Below are 22,891 nucleotides of genomic sequence, written 5' to 3' on the forward strand. Positions count from 1 at the left end.
AGCGTCATGCATGGTGGCAATTCCGTAACCCAGGTTAATGAAGTGTTTGTGAAAATGATTATCCTACCGATATTCCTCTACTACTTTACAAATGTTTGCTACTACATCCCCCTACCCTTCTTCAGAAAGCTGGAATCGCTAATCAGAGACTTCCTATGGGGCTCAGCTAGACACAAGCTACCCCTAAAGATCCTCACGTTGTGACACAAAGAAGGGGGGGTGCAACTCCCAGATCTACACATTTATTACTTAGCAGCTCAACTCAGCCATGTCACAAAGTGGCTCCACGAGGACCCAAATGCAGAATCAGGATTACTAAGGCTAATACCTTCCAATCTGTTTCCCAAGGAATCACTCTGGAACCCACTGAAACAAGCATGTGAAGTCCCTATGATTGTGCAGCTGGGTAGACAGATTTGGACTAGAACCTGCTCCATCCTTCAACTGACTCACCTGTATTCTCCTGACACCCCCATCCTTGTGGACACATGCCAAACCATAACAGATCTCAGGGTGGCAAGAAACTGGGAGAGCGCTGGGATTTACACTTGGCGACATGTACGAAGATGCCAAATTCAGAGAATTCGAAGCGATCCTGGAGTCAGAGGAACTAAACAGAGGCCAATTCCTGTGGCATCATCGTCTCAGACAGGTTGCAAAAACGAAATGGCCAGAATGGCCGGAAGAACCCAATCCCAACCCCCTGCTCAGCGAGATGCATGAACTTTCAGACGGCTGGAAACCAATAACCCGACTCTACGGTCGACTGATAGACAGACCCAACCCCAAAAGCGCAGCACTAAAGGAAAGATGGGAACTTGACCTCCAGGTCACGCTCACGGACACTGAATGGGAGAGAATATTACTCTACCCCAAGGAGGTCTCCAGGAACACTAGATTCCGACAAATCCAACTCAATGTTCTCTACAGAACATACATGACTCCGAAGAGAGTGGCCAGCTTCAACAAAAAGACATCATCAAACTGCCCTTGGTGCGGCACCAACGCAGCGGACCTACTGCACATGTTCTGGTCCTGTAACAAGGTGATGCAACTCTGGTCCAAAATAAAGCAAACTTGCATGGAAGCAGGCATTACCAGATACAACTGGGAGCCCAAGGAATGCCTGCTTGGAGCATACCCCAGACTGAGCAAGATCAAACACGTGGTCAAGCTGATGGACATCTCTTGCATCCTAGCCAAAAGAACTATAGCCATGGCTTGGAAGTCAAAACCAGGCCCGAGATACGAACACTGGCTGAGAGAACTAGATCGTTGGACCACAGCCGAGACCGGAGCCTGGCAAGATGGAGCTAACACTGGAGCAGTCGACATAAACAACACCCTTGAAGCATGGAAGGCCCTCCTCCGTGACATACCCTTCTCCGCAGACCACAAGCCCCCCTGAGGTATCTGCCCACCCTAATATTAAACAAGTATGGAACCATCCAGAACCAGGACTTTGATCATTCGTAAGCCCTGGAACTCTGCCTTCACACTCCTTTCCTCCGGAATACGAGCTGAACAAGGACACCCTCACGAAGAGACTGTGCAGTTTGTTGTTATTTTTGTTGTTACCTCTTATCTTGTCACTTTATATGGCTAACAAGTACCTTCACTAAATGCAATTTTGAAATGCAAACTTACCCAAATGCCAATAAAAAGTGTTTAAAAAAAAAATAAAGTGTTTGTGACGTGCGGTCCAACTGCCAACCATCCACAGGGGGACCTGCCACCTGTGACAGTCACCTGAGGGTAACGGGTCGGGAAGTGATATGTATATAAGAGTGTGAGATCATATGTGTGTTAGTAGCACATCCTGTGTGAAGTTTGTCCCATGACTTTGAAGTTATGTCGTTCTGCAACGGGAGGGAGTAAAATCAGTCAAGTTGCAATACTATGTGTTTTGTTCCTTATGAAAAAGGAGGGATGTTGTGTAGTGAACCCTCCCATCTGTGTTTCCCATTTAAGGGGATGTGCCCCTCCCAAAGGTATTGCCCTTTTAAAATGGGCCATGACTGAGTCATGGCAGTCATGGCCCAAGTTAATAAAAGGGAGCCCTGCAGGCATGTGCAGAAGAATGGCTGCAGACTCCAGAAGAGGAACTTCTGAGTCTGTTTCAAATTTATGTAGTCTGCAGGCCTACACGTAGAGGTACAGGCCTGTATGCCCTGAATGGCGTGGTACCCTCCTGCCAGCATGGTGGCAGCGGCACAGTCAGGGACATGGCTGGCTGTGCCCTCACTCCCGATGGTGCTGGAGTCCTCTGCCACCAGGGGCTTCCCGGATGCCACTGGGCCTGTGTTATGCTGAGGGTCACAGCACGATGGGGGGCCTGCCGGATGTCCATGGCAGGCCACTCACAACACATGACATGTTATTCCAAGATGGCCGCTTTACAAGCCCTACCAAATAGAATACGATCTAGCCGTGATTTAAGTTTGTAATCTAGTGGCAGATCGGCCATGTTTAAATGAAAACATCTATCTTTCATTTCAACTATTATCAGAAATTGTTAGAAATATTATTTGTTTTCTAATCGACAATTATGAAAATGTGTGTTTTCTAAAGACCGTAATTTTTTCTAAACTGTAATGAAGTTGATTTTTAAAAAAATCTATTTTCAAAATATACGCGTCGTTCTTTTAAAATTGCTTGCATATGGTGCGCTTTTCAAGGCATGTACGTACCTTCAAGATGGCCTTGCTGTTTGCTGCTTCTACTGCACGGCACACAGAGTTGACAACTTCTGTCGGAAATGACGTTTGGATCCCGGAAAACGCTTGGTGCTTGAGGCGGTGTTGTCATTATGGAGACTTCAGTGGATTTTGTTAAGCTCCAGGGCCGTTTAGAAAACTTAGAAACCCGGGTCTATGGGGAGCGAAGACCAGGGGATGGGCGTGGAAGCGCAAAGGTGAGGCGGTTGGTGGCCAGTGCAGAACTGTCAGTCTATACACCGTAAGGTTGAGAGTGGGCGGTGTCAGTCTAGTGGGCGGTTTCAGACTATTAACTGTAAAAGTGGACACACACTCGTGTGTGAATGCCTGGCTGCTTTCAAACGAGACGCAATTCTACCGGTGGGCACAGCTGCTTAATGTCTGCCTATCGCTTTGTTTTGGCAGAAGTGAATTTTCTGTGTTAAGAATGCTTGAACTGCCAAGCAACGCAATGAGATAGTGCCCCGTGACGTTCTATGTAACGCTCTCTTACCACTTTGTCTTCTCAATTTTTATCACGGACAGACTCGCCCATCTTTCCAAACACGCTTTTGCCATATCTTCTTTGCTTTTAAGACCAGTAGCTAATATTATTTAAGTAGGTAGGTCAACAATAACACTGCTCAATAAACCAAAAGGATACCAAAAATGTAATGCAAACAGATTTTGTTTTTAGGAACAATCAATTTAGAGTATGACCTGGTATGTGCTTTACATCTAATGCCGCTTTTTGAAGAATATTTTTTCTGTTGATAAAACTGAACTTTCCAAGGATATATATATATATAAATTAATACCTTTGCGAATTGTTTAATATCTTACAGTTAACACGTTCAAGGAAAAATCTTAATCTCGTATCTTCCAAGATGACATGAAAAATTAGCCGGCAGGGAGAGGTTTTGCTCTAGAAGAGCTAGTGTTTGTTACCAAAGGAGTGATGTGTGTTTCTGTTCCCACTCCTCTTGCATCCTCGGGTGTGATGGGGAGCATGGAGCTTTGCGTGTTTTCTCTTCCTGGCTCTTCTACTATCCTTTCAACCTCTGTGAGGTACAAGGTCCATAGTGTGACACCACTTTCTCTCTCTCCTTATTCTTTTATGTTACCATTTTGACCTTTTTATTGTTTATTTTCTATGTAAGCTACATTCAGCCATTGTAGGTTTTTAGTGTTGGCCTCTAGCTCCTGTTCAGTTTGCCCTTGCGCCCTCTTCCATTGGGCTCTGTATAGTATCGTTGTGTGCTAAAGGTTCATTAGCTCGCACAAACTGTACTTCTTTTTCCATTTCACTATAGCCTGAGTTTTAGGTCTTAAAGGAGAGAGTTCAGGGATATTAAACAACCCGTGGCAGTCAGTATGTATTTTGCACAACGCTCCAGGAATTATGCCACAGTGGCATAAACACTGTATATGTTGCGAAACACTTCCTTCAACTGATAATATGTAGGTAATCTAACCATTGTTGGGTTCAAAAGTATATTACAGTTACTTTGACTCAGTGATTAGCCCTTGGCTGCAACTGAATACCAATGAGCAAATCTCAGTTAGGGACCAGACACGCAATGTGTTCCCACCCATTTTGGAACTCTCTCATCCAGGACTGTCTAGCACTTATTTTAGCAAAACAAAAGGGGTAATGGCTGGAAGGTTTTTAATTAATCTAAACCTCTGGCATAGCACTGGGCAATGTAGAGAATCCCATCCGTTCTCACAACAGAATAAATGCAACCTACTAGGGAAAAAGGCCCAGCACACTTCTTGCAAGGAGAACAAGGTTTCTTTCCGCAAAACTAGATGCACCAGCAAAGCACTCTGCTGCTGCAGAATGTTCTGGCAAAATTAGTAGAAACAACATATCAAAAAGGCACACAGTATCATCCGTGACATAAATTACATAAGGTACAAATCTGAGTGGCTGGTTGGCGTGACCTTCTACGTAGGCTACCTACTCCATAAGGGATGCCAGGCCATTGGTCCCAGCCCTGTCTGCCCATCTTCCACATGGGATTCTTGTACGTCATCAAGCATGAGGCGTCAGTCAATTGCTTGTTATGTGAATAAAAAACAATGCAGTCTTTATCTCTAACCTAGTTTGCACCTGGTACTGCAGCCAAAGCCGATACTTCGAGGTCATTGTAAATGACAACCTTAACTCGATTCCAGAAACATTGGCGCCCTTCTAAAGCTCTCACCCTCGTTTTAGGTGTGTTGTTTTACCCCTCCTGGCACCTTCCAGCACAAAATCAGTGACCCATGGTGAAGGCAGCCTGTCCCTGTTTTCTGATTTAACAGTTTTATGGTTTGTGGTCTGGGACTGACTGGCACCTTGAAATGCTGGGGTCTTGGGATGGGACAGCTGGATGCTATTACCTAGAGCTCGGACAGGGAAGGCTGGAGGCCCGCACCCTTCTTCTCATGGGATTGCTCTTCACAGCAAGCTCTAAACCCCCTTGTGTCCTTGCAGGGCACATTCTTCCTACGATACGACATGCTGGCAACAAGAGACAATGAAAGGTCTATTCGTCTTTGCAGTTCTGGCCTTTCTCACCAGTACCCACAATACAACCTACTGTTGCATTCATACACTTATTTCCATGTTCGTGGTCGAGGCCTGCAGTACCAGCTGCACTGCAATGCTAGGCCTCAATTTCAATATGGTGGCTATTACCTAAGATGGCGTCTGATTCCCAGTGTGTTCTAAACCCACACCATTCACTACCCTCCCTGCACAATAGCTCCTATCCTCATCCGAAACCGTTTGGGGGGTCTGGGATTTTTTGGCCCCCCTTTCCAAACCTCCAGACCATCGTTCTTCATCTGCCAAGCAATTACAAAAGAGGAAAGACCATATACAAATCAGGCTTGGTCCCACTTATCTTAAACTGAACCCCACTAAGGTCCCTCCTTACTAGAGGTGTAACGGTATGACGTTATAGATCCCGTGAACAGCTTAATTGAACTATAATAACGTCACATTATTTATACCGTTTTAGGGCCTGCAGCTATTAAGTGAGCTTTTCAATCTGATTTGGAAAGGCTGCAGTAAGCATGTGCTGCGCAGTCTGGATCTTGCACTGTGGGATGTGGCGTCTGCCAAGGGGGCCTTGTTTGGCAGACAAGAGCATAGGGAAAGTGAGGCCACATTAGTAAATGCAGCTTTGATGCTGTGAGCGCTCTTTTCTGTGATCAGTAGAGTTGGGTTAAAGGTCAGCCGATTTGTAGTTTTCCTACCAATTTGAATAATGGGGAACTACACATCCCAGAATTCAAAGGGGGAATGAACTGGATGCCCATCTGATGCATGTCCACAAAAAAGACTGTATGAACACTGGGCCTATCAGTGCTTTGTGCTAGTATATAAACAGCCGCCCCCCCCCCCCAACTGTCCTCTGTGTAGATTTGCACATTGGCACTAGAGTTGTTGCTTCGCTAGATCTTTCACCTGCCACCTGCCCTCTGGATATGGCACTGGAATCAAGTAGGCAGGACAGATTCTACATTCAATTTGAAGTATCCAGAGCAATGGGGGTTAGATTTCTCAGGTCTATCCTCGATTTGTGACACCACCCATGAAAGCATTCCTCCGTCTCAACTCGCATGACAAGGTTCCTAATGCGCTGAGACATGGGGAAAATGGTATTGATGGGGCTGTGGTGATGTGGTGGTCTAGGCCATATTTGTGCCGATATGTATTTTAACGTTGTCATTTTCAAAAGGTTTTTGTGCCACTATCTTTAAGAAGTAAATGAACATTTATTGCAAGAATCAAGAAAGAATTCAACAGTGCCCACTAAACGCTGACCTGTTTGGATTACATGGTCAGTGGTGACTCCAACATCAGACCTTTATAATACACCAGGCAGATAGTAAACGAGCTGCAGTGATTTGATCAATATGCAACCTGTTGAGTGTGTGTCGGCTATGACGTTTTGACAAAAGAAACACAATGGGCCTCATTATAAGTTTGTCGGTCCGGGAACTATGGTACCGTTAAGCTTGTTGGTACCGTAGTTCCCGGACCGGAAAACTACAAGTTCTGCTCGCGGGGGCCATTGCGACCGCCAGGTCTGACCTGTGGACCGCACCGGAAACCGCGAGGAGAGCATGTCGGATGCACCGTTGATAACGGTGCTGGTGCATCCGGCCTCCCCGTTCCCATTGAGCCCTATGGGAACGGGGAAGAATACTTTTGAGCGGTCAGGAATGTGCAATTACCGGGTCCGGCAAGGCCATAATGACCCGATAATTGCCCATTCCTGGGCGGTGGAAAAAAATATACCGGTGGCAGCCGTGCCTGTGTTACAGGCACGGCTACCACCAGCCTCGTAATGAGGCCCAATGACATGGGATTTCAAACCTCACTTGAGTGACTTTCTCCCTTTTAATGGGATAAAGCGTTATCAAAATAAACTTTTCTGACTGATCGCAGCGAGGGGTCATGATGCCCATGCCATGTGGTTCCAAAATTATGCGGGTCGAGGCCTATTTTCAAAGCGATGACCTGTGACTGAGCAGCAAGCTCATTGCTCAAAACGTGCATTTTAACACTTCCACTAGTCGCTCTTTCAATGAAGGCGATCAACGAGAGTGCCATGAAGTCCAAATCTGCAGCCGCCTTAGATTCCTGGCGGATCAGCTAAAAATGTGCAGAGACAAGTATCAAAATGCTGACAATTTATGACCTTTAAGAACATTTTTAAGATTAGTTAACTCTACCTGCTGTACCACGATAACAATGATCCGTAATTTGGCAAGAAGGTTATCATACTGCCATCAAACCAATACTGTGACACCCCTACTCAACAGTACAGTTGTGCGTAAAACGCACGATTGCGCATGTAGAACAAAAAGCGAGTCTTCTTGGGAGAGCTGTAGCAAGTCAGGAAGGGGCTTGAGGTTCCCACTTTTCGAGTAGGGTCTGCCCTTACCACGTGAGCTATTCCCACCTTTTGGAAACGGCTAAGGAGCGCAGGCTAACCCAGCCAAAAGCTAATACCTTCTTAGGGATATTCGTGCATAAAGGAGATTGGTTGTGACAGGGGTTGATGCAAGTACTCACTGACCCTCAGCACAGTCCGGATTAAACTTTGCCAGTTTAGTCGAGGTCGCAAGTAGGTTCGAGTCCTGCAGTTTCGCAGCGCTCCGGCTCTCAGCGGCTGCGGGATAGAACGATCGCCCGTAACGGGACAGTTGCCTTTTCTCAGCTTCCGAAGGAGATACAAAGAGAATTTCAGGGCACAGGAAAGCAGGTCAGCAAGACACCTACAGCGACCGTCACCAACAGGTAGTGACGCAGGAATCACAGGTGTGTGCAGCGTTACGCACTCTCCTAATTCGGGACCCAGAGGAGCTAGGCCTTTGAAATTTGGCGAGAGAGGGCACAGGACCACAAGCAAGTGATGTCCCAAGTCCCGGCGTTTCAACTCGAGACTGCGGCAGTTCTGCGGGATACACTGTGGTAGGGCTGCACAGTTGACTAGATGGCCCAAGAACACTTCCGAAAGGGCTCCTTCGGTGGGAAAGCAGGGGGCGCCGACAGTAATGTTATTCCATCTACTCCAAAGGGGTGACGCGCCCTTGCAGGCCTTGATCGATGAAGAAAACAGGTGTCCGACGGGGCAACAGAGGGAGAAGGGGGCCAAACCTTCTACAGTGCCTCTGCTGGATTCACAAGTTTGTTCCTTCGTTGCCAGATACTTGGTTCTAGGGTTGTAACGGTATTCCGGTGTAAACACTGTGGTCAATTTCATTATGATTAAATAACTGTTACCTTGTTTGTTATGGTATACCAATTTTAAATGATTTTTATATTTTGCACGTGTACTGTGCAGTGCACTTCAATTAGTGCAATTGCGAATTGCAAGCAGGGCTGGCACTGGGCTGGGCTGGCTTCTGTGTTGGAGCCTGGGACTGGAGGAGACGGAGGCAGAGTTTGCCGAAGCCCAGTGGCAGCTGCTTATTCAGGGCGCGGGGGCGCCGCCTCCCAAGCCTCCAGAGAATATATTGTTCACTTGTCTGTGTGCATTTATTTTCTTATGCGCAGGGCGGCGTGGCTGCAATGTTTAATAAATAATTTTCTCACATGCGTGGGAATGTGTACTGGCATTGCCGAGCCCCGGGCTATGTCCCCAAACAGCAGAGAGGTCATTGGCCTCCGCGGGGGGCAGTGGCTGTAGGCTAGAGGGGGCTTCAAGTTCTGATGTGTGGTGTGAGGGAAAGGGGTCAGTGGTTCGGGCCAGGGAACAGAGGATCATAAGAGGGCCGACAGTGTCAGGCCCTGTGCCAGGCCCAGTGTCGCTGTTGAAGGAGTGTGTGTAGAGAAGAGGACTGTAGCTGTAATCTTGGTGGTTCACTCACTAAGGGTTACAGCCTTATAAGCACATAGGCAAGACCAGGATTTCTCCTGACACCACTGGAGATTGAAAACAACTCTTTCTTAAATTTGATTATTTAACCAATGGAGCGCACAGCGTCTGTTAACGTGCGATAACTGCTCCACAGGTATCAAACAGTTGTAATTTAGTACGAATAGTTATTTGCATTCCGTAGAGCAAATGAGCACATTTAACTCCTTGAGTGCTGAATCCTCTGTACATTTGCATATGTCGCCATATTACCCAATTCTTTTGTCCGCCGTCAACTCATTTCAGATTGATCCGCCCAAAAACTGACATTATTTTCCGTTTCTGTTGGTTTTTCTTCATGCAAACGTAAAAGCTTGCGTTTCCACAGAATAAACTGACAGTATTTTCTTAACAAGACAGGATTGTAACCCGTTTCGTCATTTCCCTCGGCTCATTGATGCCGCTTCTAGCTGATTACATTTTCCTTCGATGCTTCCACAAATTGGGACTAGCAGAGCTCTCAATTTGATCAGGCATGTGTAATCGCACGTATGCTTTCAGCCTTTGCATTCAAGTAGAAGTGGTTTTGCTTTATTCAATGCAGGACTTCACCGCCCAGAACACAAAGGGAAAAACATGACTAGGTAGATTACATCTGCTTGTCATGGCTATATTTGGGTGCTACGAAGGCTGGTTAATTATCGTTGTCGCACAAAGGTTTAGTAATTATACGGGTGTCATTCATTTCATCAGTTTAGTGGTTAAACCTCTGTGGAACTTATTTGTGCTGCTTTATAGAACAACCTTTCAATCTGCTCTTGAAAGGGACCCGTTGCCATTAACTTCGATTGAAGCACTTAACCTGATAAGTGGTGCATCAGAAACAAGAAGGGAAAAATAGTAGTGTATACAGAATCCACAGAAATGCATACTTTTAAGATGGTAGTGAAAGCACTGCAGTTGAACCTTTTGTCCAAGTGAGCGTGCCATTGGCGAGGAAAGAAAATGTTTGATGTGATGAAAGATAAAAACCCAGTGGTATTATAGGCTTGCACATAGGTGTTCCTACCTGTCCGTGATGGACCGATTCACATTCTATTTTCAATGTTTTACTTTGAGCTCCCACACCATAAGCACTGAGCTAGAAGGAGCCGGCAAAATGCATGCAGCCTCCACCTGAGATCCCCGATGGAGCAGCCATCGCTGATTTCATGGCCACTGTTAGTCACATCTCAAAGAAAGAATAGCAGCTGTTTTATTGGTCAGGAAAGGGCATATTATCCTGATGGATGTGACTGCAGCACTGATGCCAAACTGGTAGATGAGATTAGAAAGTTCGCGCTCTGGCTTTGGAAGTTTTGGATTCAAAAGCTGTCTATGTGAAATGCAAAGACAATTCCAAAACGCCATTTTTGTTTTTACAAAAAACCCTCCATTTTGAAACTGGAACTCAAAATGGCAAACGCAACCATAGCCTGACATTGTAATTCAAAACTTTTACTTGTGATTTATACGTTGGATGGTTCTAAATTGGTTTATAATTTTGATCCTTCAGAATTGCATGTTCTAGACTCGCCACCTCGAGCTGACCATCATGAATCAAGTTCTCATCTCTTATTTGTAGTCATGGCGGTCACACTGGGTTGGTACAACTTTTGCTTTGGCTACAAAAAGCTTTTGGTTGTTCACAGAACTAATGCACGACCTGCTGGGTTAGTGCCCTGACTTGGTGTGCTTCATTGCAATCTAACATAATGTTCTTCCTTTCTCTCCCCTCTTGGTCTTCACGTATGCCTCTGCCCCATTGACCACCATATATCTGCAGTTTTTTTTAGTACAGCTAGGAGAAACATGTCAGTGAGGAGGAACACAGTTTGCGTGTTCTTTGGTTATTTACCCACCCGCTGACTGCTCATAATCCTAATCCACATGGACCATTTCCCCTCGCTTCCTGCCCCTCTCCACCAAAACAAGTCCTCCAAGGATCGCTTTAAGCTTATTCTATCAAACAGTAACATTACACCTTGGTCTGCCAGTGTTATTTGTAAGCAGGGTGAGTGTTTCCAGGCCCCAGACCCATAGGCAATTTCAAAAATTTTGGAAAAAAATCATTTAGTGCTTTAAAAAGCATGTGGCGCGCGGGATGCACCGTGGTAACCATTATCCCGCTTCACTGCCGTCCCACCCGACATGATTGGTCTGCTACAACCTCCTCAAGGACAGCCCTCTGCCCGCGCCCCTTGCAGCCCCTGCGACAAAGGGCGGCTCCAGAAAGTGTCAGGAAGTGTCAGCAGGGGAAGCCGGTGAAGCCAGCGACCAGCCTTCAGCCACCAAAATAAGTGTGGCTTGGGTGGGGAGTAGATAATTACACTACTCCAGAAAACCCCACTCTACCTTACCTTTCCTAAACATAGACTGTCAGGTGAACATCACTCACCCCACTCATACTTACATAGATTTGTGACCACTAGAGTTTATGTATGACATGATTTAATTTCCTGTATATCTCGAGCCTTGAAACACTTGTGTATAGGCGCGTTATAAATGCCATATCATATATGCTGCCTTGCGTCGCATTTAAACATATTTTGTGAATGTTAGCATGGGACACACTTAGATGGAATTATGAAGGCTAGCAAGCGCCACACTTGGAAATAACCGTGGAACATTAGCCTGCATCGCATCTAGATAGGATTGTGAATGTCAGCATGTGCCACACTTTGTTGGAACTTGAATGTTAGCTTGTGCCACACTCGGGATTGTGAACAATGGCCTGCGTGGCATCTAGATGGGGCTATGAATGGTAACATGGCTCACACTTAGATGGAATTATGAACTTCAGAAAGGACCACACCTAGTTGGAATTGTGAAGGCTAACACGCCCCACACTTAGATAGGACTGTGAACATCAGGCTGCGTCGCATCTAGACGGGATTGTGAATGTTAGCATGTGGCAAACATAGATAGTATTGTCAATGTTAGCGGGTGCCAAACCTATATGGGATTATGAAGATTACCAAGTGCAACACTTAAATGAAATTAGGAATGTTAGCATGTCCCAAACTTAGATGGAACTATAAACACTACCCTGAGCCGCATCTAGATAGGATTGTGAAGGTTAGCAAGTACCACGTTTAGAGATGGAATTTTGAAGGTTAGCAAGTGCCACGCTTAAATGGAATTGTGAATGTTAGCATGTGCCACACTTAGAATTGTCAACGTGTTAAATGTCATATAATCCACTAACCAAATAAAAGCTCAAACATTCTGCATACTTATCCCACTCAAAAACTCACACAACAAGCCCCACGGTCTTCACCACACCGCAACAACACATAAGCCTCAACAACAGCACACGAGGACTGACATCGATCTGATACTCGCACCAAAACTCAGCACCCGGTGTATACCGAGTTGAAGCTGCCAACAGAACACCGCTCCTCTCGCTATCCTGCTTACTCTTCACCTTATTAAGCCATCCCACATTCTCGTTTACAGATACGCCAGCGCCTGAGGACCAACTCCATTGGTGACGGTGCGCGGGACAAATACATTTAACAATAGTACATGGCTTAATTGTCGCTGTAAATGTGCTACTGGTGTGATAAAAGTGCACTGGTGTACGGAAATCCTGTAATCGCACTATTTTCTCTTGCTATTTTATGATAATGTGTTTATATAGTACTTTTGCCAAAGTGCTTTACATGGAGCATATTTATGTACAATATCACCCAAATGAAGTTGGTACTAATTGACCTCGGAAGGAAGAAAGGCTGAGTTGGTCTTGCCGAGATTCAAACTTGCGACCTGCAAGTCACATATAGATCACAGCATGTTTGGGTCCGCTATTCCTCCTGCCTCTGTAATGTTTGGCAGACAACACAGTTTTCAAAGTTGACTAAACATCTGTAGTGCTTCATGACTTCAACCACCAGAGCATGTTCTCCCTAGTTCATGGTCCCGCCCCGTATAATGAATACATGCATGCAGTGCACATTTGAACTGTTGGATTGTGTAAATGTGTACTGTATGTATTCATTATAACCATCTTCAGGCCTCCACCTACAATGCCTATTTGGCCAGCATGAGAAAATATTTTTCCAGCATTACTGGATAGCTGTATAATGCATTTTATTTAATGCATGCAACATAATACCAGCCATTCTCAAAACAAGCTGCTGTAAAATACACCATCACAGACTTACACACGTAAGAATAATGTACCATCATTAGTACCTAAAACCCAATGCTTTTGGATCATGTTTATGTGGGTTTGGACAGTAAATTACACATTTTGGAAGCCATCTTTCCAAATTTTTTCGTGGGGGGGAAAAAAACCCATGCACCCTTGTGATGTGGGTTGGGCTCGCTCGCTGACCTCTCTCGCTGGTTAATTCCACCTGCAAAATGTGCACCTTCAAAGTCACCCACCACTGCCCATGCCCATGCTACTTGGAACATGATCCTTTCGACAGTTTTACCTTGGTAGTGTTGCAAAAACCCTCATTCAGCAAACCAAAAGGTTTGGCATAGCCCCACCGGGTACCCCTTCTCTGACCATCATTCTTCAGCAGGAACAAAACCTATTGAATTTGCAAATTGGGCGTTCTTCCTTCTGTGATGGCAGGTTGATTTGAAAAACGATAGTCTGGGTGATTGCCCAGAGCTATGCCTGCAGTTATGATTGATTTTAAAACCTTCCATCCATCATACATTGAGACCCTAGGGTAATACATGTCTTGGACTCCTACTTCTTTAGTTAAACTTGTAAAAAGGTTTTATTGTCTACAAAGTTAAATTGGACCTTCTGCGCCATTGAGTTAAAACTAAAATGTTTGTAAGAAGAACCAAGACAACTTCATGGGGATGATTTCTTGTTTGAGTATGTCTTAGAAAATTTGACGTTTCCTGGCAAAATGATACTTAATGGTTATACACACGTGCGTGCTACACCACAATAACCGAGGTATGCCGGCATTTCAATTAAGGTTATCATACGGTCATAAAATCAATATTGCAACATTGCTACTTGGCTCCTTCTGTAGTTCGGGGAGAACTCGGGTGATCGACCTTGAATGGATGCAGAGCCCCCTCTCTTATCCAAGCTAAGCTTTGTGCGTAAATCGAGATCTTCCAATCGAAGATCTGCTCTCATGCAGGCATTCCAGTTGTGGACCAATCACAGCCCACAGTGGTCCCAGTCATTCATGCACTCCGGTCATCCTGGCACCAGTAGTGTGGATTGGGACCAGACAGACCCATACCGCTTCCTGGGCGCCCACACGTGACATGCAGAAGCCTGCAAAAGAGTTTTTGTGGGAAGCTGCATGCCCAAATAAGGAAAAACGGTGTTACTTGGCCTGGGTGAAGGCAAGGGACAAAATGGCCAAAGGACAGAACAAAAGACTTTGTGGCTCAGACATTTTCCGACCCGGCCAGTCTTGAACCATACGTGGTAAACGCAATGTGATCTGTAAAAAGTAACTGCTGCCACCAGTTTGTCCTAGGCACACTTGTACAATCACTAAAACATCCTTTGAGGGTGTCTAGAGCCATAAAAGTAAAAGGACCCCAGCGCATGGTACTGGAAGGTACATTGTGCACTGTTAAAAAATTACCAAGAAATGGCAACGTAGTCGAAGACTAAGGGAAACCTAGTTTCCCAGTACTTACAGTCTGAAGGACGTGTCAGTTTCCCCATAACATGTGAGCAAACGCCCCCAGAGCACAGCTGAAGGCTGAAGGCTGTGCTCCACCGGAAAAAAGTCAGGCTAGGATAGCCAAACCAAAGCAAAATGTTTGGGGGGTCCACAAATGGAGAGAAAATTACACATTGATTAAATCTTTCATAACAGCCTCTCCAAATATATGGAAGGTGTACAGGTCTACCCTTGGACGAGTGGCTAATATGAGCCAGGACCAGGAACGCAGTTCTCTCACACCTGCACCATGTCTGCACTGTGCTGATCAAGTGGGGATTTCTGATCAACGTCCTGAAATCGCAAATTATCCTGTCTCAAGCTTTACAGTTCATTGGAGCACAGTTCTGCACCGAGGAGGAGAAAGTGCGTCTTCCAATCGACACTGCTTCCAGGCTGACTGTTGTTATCCATAATTCTCAACAGGGGCAAGACAACTACAAGTGACCTATTGATCCACATGGTCCCTTGGTCTCTTGGAGGAGACTGCCTCTGAGACCATTGCTACAACTTCTTATGTCCTACTGTCGCCCGGAATCGGAAGACTGCGATCTCATGATCCCGATCATTGTCTTTCTCAGGAATGTCCTTCAGTGTTGGCACTCCCTTCCACACCTCAGGAAAGGGATGAGTTTCCAGGACCATACTTGCCAGCAGCCTAGGCTGCGGAGTGACACTCATGGGACAGGCCCACTAGGGGCTATGGTCCAGGGAGGAGAAGAATCATTCCTCCAACTTCAAGGAGCTGGTGGCCATTTGGGAAGGCATTGAAGGCCTTCAACCGCTTCTACTCCATTGTTCTGGGGTTGTGCTACATAAATCACCGGGGTGGTATGACGTCCAGGATGCTGTGGACATTGGTTACTGGGGGCGGAAGCACCTCTGCTCTCCCCACAGACCATCAATATCGGTGTGTGGAGGAGGGGACAGACAATGTGGAGGCGAATTACCTCAGCTGGGTTTTCCCAGTCTCGGGAGAGTGGATCCTGCGTCACTCTGTGATCAGTGACATCTGCAGGAGATTCGGGGTCCCCCGGATAGACTTCTTTGTCTCCCCCTACAACACCAAAGTGCCCAGGTTCTGTTTCCGGTTTCCAACCCGTGGCGCATGGATGTTCTGTTGGAGGAATCGCCCAGGGCGCTAGTATTCCTTCCCTCCTGTTCTTTTGATATCACGGGTTATCAGCAAAAAACGGGAGCACACAGTAATGGCCGTTCTAGTTTTCCCTTTCCGCTCCAGGAGGTGCTGGTTTCCAGAGTTGAAGGATCTACAGTTGTAACCACCTTGGGTATTGCCTAGATCCCCCTGCGGCATGTGGCAACCTGGCTCTCTCGCCAATCAATACAATAGTCCGTATGGAAGTTGAAATGGGAGGATTACAGAAAGTAGGGTTTTCTGTCCAGCTGGTTCAAGTGGTCCAGGGTGCTAGCCGTTGAGTGATCCTCCACGCTTAAATCACATGACAGCCAATGGGCAATGTTTGTGGCTTGGTGCGGCAGACAGAATATGCCAGCAATAGAATGTGATGTGATATCCTGTCATTCTACAGTTCTTACATGAAGGGCATTGAAAGGACAGGCAGTACCATTGGACGGCTAGCAAGGTATTTCGGGAAAATTGGACTCTCCCTGGGAAAGATCAGGGCTGGTGACAAGGCTCCTTGAAAGCCTTTAAGTGTCTAGGTGTATGTTGCCTGCGGGGGAACCCACATGGGACCCGCCCTTGGTTCATGCTACAGAAACCCTCCTTTGTACCGTTGGGCCGTAAATATCGCTCAGGGGCAACGCGTTTGTCAAGGAAGCATGATAACGCATAGCAACACAGGTTCAAATCCCGGGCTTGCGCTTTGAAACCTGTCCCCGGTATTAAGCGTGTTAAAAGAACTATTATAATTATCAACGTAGGGCTGGGGGAAATAGACCAGAAGTCATAGCTCTCTATTTTTGGGGTGAATGGTGATATATGATATATTTTTATGATATATTTTTTGATGTTGTTGTGGGTAAGCTGCTAAATACATGTGAGCCGTCACAAACACCTTTTTATTTATAAGACACTTATTTATAAGACACTATCAAAATAAAGTGCAAATACAGGGTTCCTCTTCCTGTTTGTGAATACACACAGCTATAATTGTAGTATATGCAGGGCTGCACAAAATCTACTAGCCTACTCGCATTTGCGAGTAGATTTGTGAAGGGTGATTACCATTTGCATGGTACTCGACCTTGCTACTGAGTAAGACGATGTTTGAAACAGTTACTTGACATTTACTGCAAACCACCTTTGTTTGCAGCAGCTGGCAAATAAAATGTTCACTGTGCATGGCTGGCCTTTTGGGTGGCAGCATTGCACCAAATAATATGAACTGCGCTGATGGTGACATGCTCCATTTTACATAAAACGCTGGTAATATTTTGTCACCCATCACCATGGGGCAAGTGCATTTGTCTAAGTTAGAGTATGTAAATACGGAACGCGCCCTGCAGGTCTAGTGGGATTTTTACAAATTTGCAAGGCCTGAGTATATGTAATAATGTGTATATATCTCGATTTTATTGTCTCATCCTATATCGATTTTGAAAATATATCTATATATCTCCAAAATTCAATATATTGACCTTGAAAGCCACCTTCCTGGTGGCTGTCACTTCTGCCAGGATATTGGAAGGGGGGATTGATGCACTTTTATGTCAAACCCTCTCTTTGAACATCAATACGGATGCGCATGTCCTCCTATGTGATCCGGCTCTTGTCCCCAAGGTCGTGTCGAAGTTCCACCGAGCTTAGGAAATAATACAGCTGGCCTTCTTTCTAGACCCCTTAAATCTCTGGAGAAATGCAAAAGACCATTTCTTATTCGCCAAGAGCAATTTATCACTAGCCAATGGCCAGTGGAAATTCTGAGCCCTGACTACTGGGCCAGAATATCAAGCACCCATGGCATGGCATAGGGTGGGGCGACAAAAGGTTCTGGCTCCATTAGTCTTTTTTTTTTTTTCTTTCTTTTTATTCCTTTATCTCGTCCCATTCCCCCCCCAGCCTTTTTTGTCTACACCTCTTCCCACTTTTTTAGAGGGTGTTTAGAGATGCGACATATTACAAGGATAAAGCCAAAAAAATATATAAGAAAACCATCAACGCCTTAAAAGCAACATTAACTTAAGATGGCAATTACTTGAAACTAAAATGGAGTACTATATAAATATTCAAAATAACATTATTAAAGGAATGGTTTGGTCAACATTTTTTATTGTCCCTACGGGTTTTTAAGCCTAAGTCGCTCGATTTTAGAAAAATTTCCTATAGACCTTACCCGAGATTTCGTCCATTAAACGCACGCGAAAACAGACACCAGGGCGCTGACATTTTGTGATAATCCTATTGCTTGCGCATCGCCCTGGCTGACCTGCTTTTGCGGCACTAAATCATATCCCCCGCCCCTGAGCCTGACATTATCAAAACATTCTTATTCCCCGCCTCTCTCCGTGACGTTACTGTGCTGCGTAGGCAAACGCGCCCAGTCGTCTTCTACGCGACTTCACACAGAACCCGGAAACCAACACAGATCAACTCGCAACACAGCGCACCACAATTCGTAATATGGAACTGTACTTTAAAATCAAACAGCAATATGGTACATTTGATAAAGTACATTTATTGGACATTAAATGTTTAGAGAATATTCAACAATTGGCATATTAAATCGGAATGGAATTATTTTTCTTTACCTCGATCCGCAAATCCGGAAAAGTTTATCGTGAGTCACGCGCTGTTCCTTTATGGTACACAGAGTGTTGGTTTTCGTTAAAAGAAGCACTTTGGACGCACAGTGAACCGCAAGGCTGTTCTATCAACTAGGCACTAGGCCACCGTAAAGGTCGATATGTTGCTTCTAGCCGCTAGTACCGCGTAAGGGCATATGGCTCCTTGGCGATCGTCCCATAAAATGGTCAATGTAGTGCAGTTGTTTACAAGAAGCTGCAGCTGACGGTTGAAAAATCCATCTGCCGGGGTCTGGAATAGGTGGCAGTGGCAATATGGTAGGATGTACCTGTTTAGAAAACATAAAAATTGAAATTAGTCTCACCAGCCGATCACACACAGCCGGGAAACACACAAACTAATGTTTTTTTTTTTTTTTACCGTTGAACCACTGAGAAACGACTGTCTACATGCGTATCGAATGGGTACATGCATGCCCATCTGCCTGGTAGAAAGACTATCCCACAAATGTTGTACTTGCTTTTCATTCATTCATTCATTCATTCATTCATTCATTCCGGTATAAAAGCGTCTAAAGAGTTACTTGCATTATATTTGCCATTTCCATTGTATCTCTGCGTAATGCAGTCCATAAATCCCACTGTGTTCGTGCCAACGATTTTTCATATACTGAACTAACATGAAACTCGGTCTAGTTTCAGAATTTTCAGCCTTATCGTCTCATGTTATTGCCCACCTCCTTCAAATGAAGTCCTTTCAGCATGGTCCCTGTCTCTTAAGGTCAAAAAATAATAGAACCTTCTACTGCCAGTGCGATTCGCGGGCCTCTCCAGCCCGCGAGCAAAAAATCAAAGCCGCTGACCTTCACTCTGCATGAGCGTACATTCTTACTTTGCAACATCCTGTCTAAAGCCAACTGTGAGAACTTGAATTTTCGACTCCATGTTTGTACTAGGCCTCAATGTGCAAATGCGAACTGGCTTCTCTCCCATCTGCAACACCTCGCTCGGCGCGTTGTAAGGCCCCCAATTTTGTCCTCTTTGTCCGCAAGCTTTGCAGCCCTAGAGAACCATAACTATGGAGATATTGACTTTTTGGGGGAAGGTCAGGGAAAGTATAAAGTACCCGAGGAGTTGAGTTGAAAGTGAGATTTATTGTTTATTTGTTTTATTATTTGCAATACGCAAGCCTCCCCTCAGTTAACAGTGCGCAGCACTTACATGAGATTACGAAACTTAGTTACAGCAACAAAGATATATACATACACATATTCACAAGGTTAGCGATATGAGGTGAATGGAGGGAGAAGTCAAAGATGACACCCAGGATGGTGAATGGAGGGTTTAGGGTTAGCATACTTTGTATGCACACTGTACAATAACATTATTTTCAAAAAGACAATCAGATTACAATGATTTATTTAAACCGGGATTTGAACTTCTCAACAAGCTCTGCTTTGGGTGGATATGGCACAGTGGCAATGCTTGGTGGCAGTGCATCAGTGCTCTGCACAGAAACGCTCAAAATTCCATATCTGTGCTTCTCTAGTACACTAATAATAAGGCCTTTAACAAAGTCGAATTCCATTTCCTCATATACTGGTTTTACCCCCCATTTCTTAGTTCGTTTTCCAAAGGTCGTAGTGTAGCGAGGCATCCCTACATTTCCGTAGTCCTAGACTGTTCACGGCCCACATTCTCGTTATGGGCCAAGACCGCTAGTAGAGCCCTGTTTCATGCCCTGTAAGCTGAAATGCAATCGCTTTGGCCTGTACTTTAGGCACATATTGTGGAACACCATTCTCCTGTGTGACAGAATTCTGTCAGTCCCCTCAAATCTCTTGATAAGAGTTTTATCGAAAACAATCTTCTCAATGGCTCTGTGTGTAGGTGAAGATGCAATCAACCACTTCTTCTTCCGTGCCTCCTCTGTGGACAAAGGGCCATGTTCACATTGGAGGAAATGTTGGTTTTCTGTCCAGCGGTGAACGTTGGTACAGTGGTGCATCAGTGACCGCCATTTTTCAAGTAGGATTTCCATTGACCCTTCACAAGTTTTGGAGCTCCACCAAAGATGGTTGCTGATAGACTGGGACCACTGTGAAATACTTTCAAAATCTTTTTTTTTTTCCCTGCAGCCGAGATTTTCTTATTGATTTAGCAAGATGCCATACGTCAAATTGATGTTTTATGTGGGAACTGATCTCTCATTGTCTTGGCAATTGAAACGTGTTCGTCCGTGGCTATGAGGTCGATGTGCATTCCCCTTGATTGTAGATAATGCAATGATTTTATAAATCCTAGTTTCTCCATGGCCACTGAGGATTTACATTGGGACACCTGCACGACCACCAAACTCACAATTTTCTTACTATCCATGTCCTGAAAGTGGTAGGTGCAGTACTTGGCAGAAAATCCAGGGCTGTCGCACTGTCCATCGCCGGCTAGCCTGAATCGTTTCCCTTCGAATGTACTTGCTACAGACAATTGTTCAATTTTCCAAGCATCACTAATGGTGAAATGGAGTCCCACAAACTGAAAGAAAGACTCTAACTTTCTAAAACTGGACCCACAAAAAAGTGAGGCAGCTGCACACAGTAGATTGCCTGCTGGCAGCTTCCCCAGCATCGGTTGTGCAGACCTTGAGAACGCATGATTTAATCTACAAGCGGCATGTATTTTGACGTTACTGCCTTGTTTATGACGAGTCACATGAATCAATGGCTCCCCACATACTTCCCCTCCAACTGAATGCCCACATTTCGGCATACTTATAATATCCATCTAACAACTGTCAAATACTAATGTATTTGCCCTCTTTCTTTAGACTGTCATCCGGCGTGAAAGTTGTTTCGGACTGTGCCGCTGAGGACATATCAACAAATTAGAAAGAAATATGGCTGATATCAAGTTCTGATGCGTCGTTGGGTGCTGTTGCTGGTTCATTCTCTGTCATTTCAACATCTGTTACTTCAGCATTGATGGGAGAACACAACATTGTCGACAGCTTTTTGGGTGGCATTTTCTTGGCGGGTGTAGATTGTGTGAATTGATCTGCGACTACTTTAGAGCGATCTTCAAAACCTTCAGTATCATCTTCTTTTGGTGGTGCAGTCGAACTGTAGCAATGGTCCAATACAACTTTACTGGATTCTCCGAACACATTCAATTCATGTTCTGGCCATTGGACATGAGCATCCCGAGTCTCAACACGCCGCGTCTGAATTAATAATTCCTCCATAGTGTAAATGGTCTGGCAAGCAACCTCTCTCATTTGCTTCACTGTCTGTGTATGTATAGTTTGTACACCCACGGGTAACTAGAGGACAGATTGGAAAAGGGATGTTCATTTTAAACACAATATAAAGTATAGTACAATTGACAGGAAAAAAACATAATATAGTCCCCAACACACAACAATTCCTAAAATTATTAACTGTTTGTAACCTTATTTTTGTTCTTTTCTTTGCAACTTTCTTGACTCGAACTTCAACATCTGCACGCTGTTGCTCCCATTCGTTTCCGCATGTCTTCCCTTCATCTTGCGCTGCAACGACTATATTTTCTAGATCCGCATAGACAGCACGGAATGACGCTCCATCGACTCCCTGAAACATAGTACTTTCATTACTATGTATCACAATATTGAAAACATAAAACACACGTGAGGACGAACACACAGGTAAATCTCAATAGCTAAACACAAATTAAACATTCTGTAGAACAATCAAACGACAAGTATTCAAGCTCTGATGATCTAGTTTGATGGAACTGTCAGAATCCATACCTCTGGCTCCGCATGGACTGCCATGAATGGTTGTATTGGAGAGGAGGCATCAGCAACTCCCTGAAACACAGTACTTGCATTAGTATGGTTTTCAATATTGTAAACATAACACACACTTGGGGTCGACGGCACAGGTACATATAAAGAGATAACCACAAATGATGCATTGTCTAAAAGAATCAAGGAATATCTAAATATGATCAGATTTCATCGACTTATTTCTCTGATTTATTTACATCTGCATCATCTAAATGGGATGTTGTGATTGTAGTGGAAGCTCCATTGTCTCCCTGAAAGACAGTACTTGCGTTAATAGGGAAGAAAGTATAGCAAATGGAATCACGTTATATGAGGACGCTCGATGGAGCTGTCAGTATCCATACCTCGTGCTGCCGAAGAATATGTAGGGATGTTGTAAATGTAGTGCGCACTTCCGAAAGCTGTTGCGCCGATTCATTTACGCAAGGTCCCGCTTCCACTTCCCCTGGAATTACTTGAATGTCAGGCTCTGCATCAAGTGCAGGGGTTGACACTCCATCAACTGCCTGAAAGATAGTACTTGCATTAGTAAGAATTACAATATTGAAAATATAAGGCACACTTGGGGTCGACCGCACAGGT

The 22,891-nt window shown here is 44.9% G+C and overlaps 1 protein-coding gene across 1 annotated transcript in view; it reads left to right on the forward strand.

The window, feature by feature from the left end:
* The first annotated feature begins 2,684 nt into the window (after positions 1 to 2,684).
* The window catches only part of DCTN3 (dynactin subunit 3), a 181,174-nt gene continuing 160,967 nt past the window's right edge, over positions 2,685 to 22,891 (forward strand). Inside the window, exon 1 of the mRNA XM_069626830.1 lies at positions 2,685 to 2,914. Coding sequence (XP_069482931.1) covers positions 2,810 to 2,914 — 105 coding nt within the window. The 5' untranslated portion in view covers positions 2,685 to 2,809. The remainder of the gene's footprint in view (positions 2,915 to 22,891) is intronic.

The sequence above is a fragment of the Ambystoma mexicanum genome, chromosome 6p (assembly GCF_040938575.1).
Source record: "Ambystoma mexicanum isolate Mex_15411 chromosome 6p, UKY_AmexF1_1, whole genome shotgun sequence".
Classification (NCBI taxonomy): Eukaryota; Metazoa; Chordata; class Amphibia; order Caudata; family Ambystomatidae; genus Ambystoma; species Ambystoma mexicanum.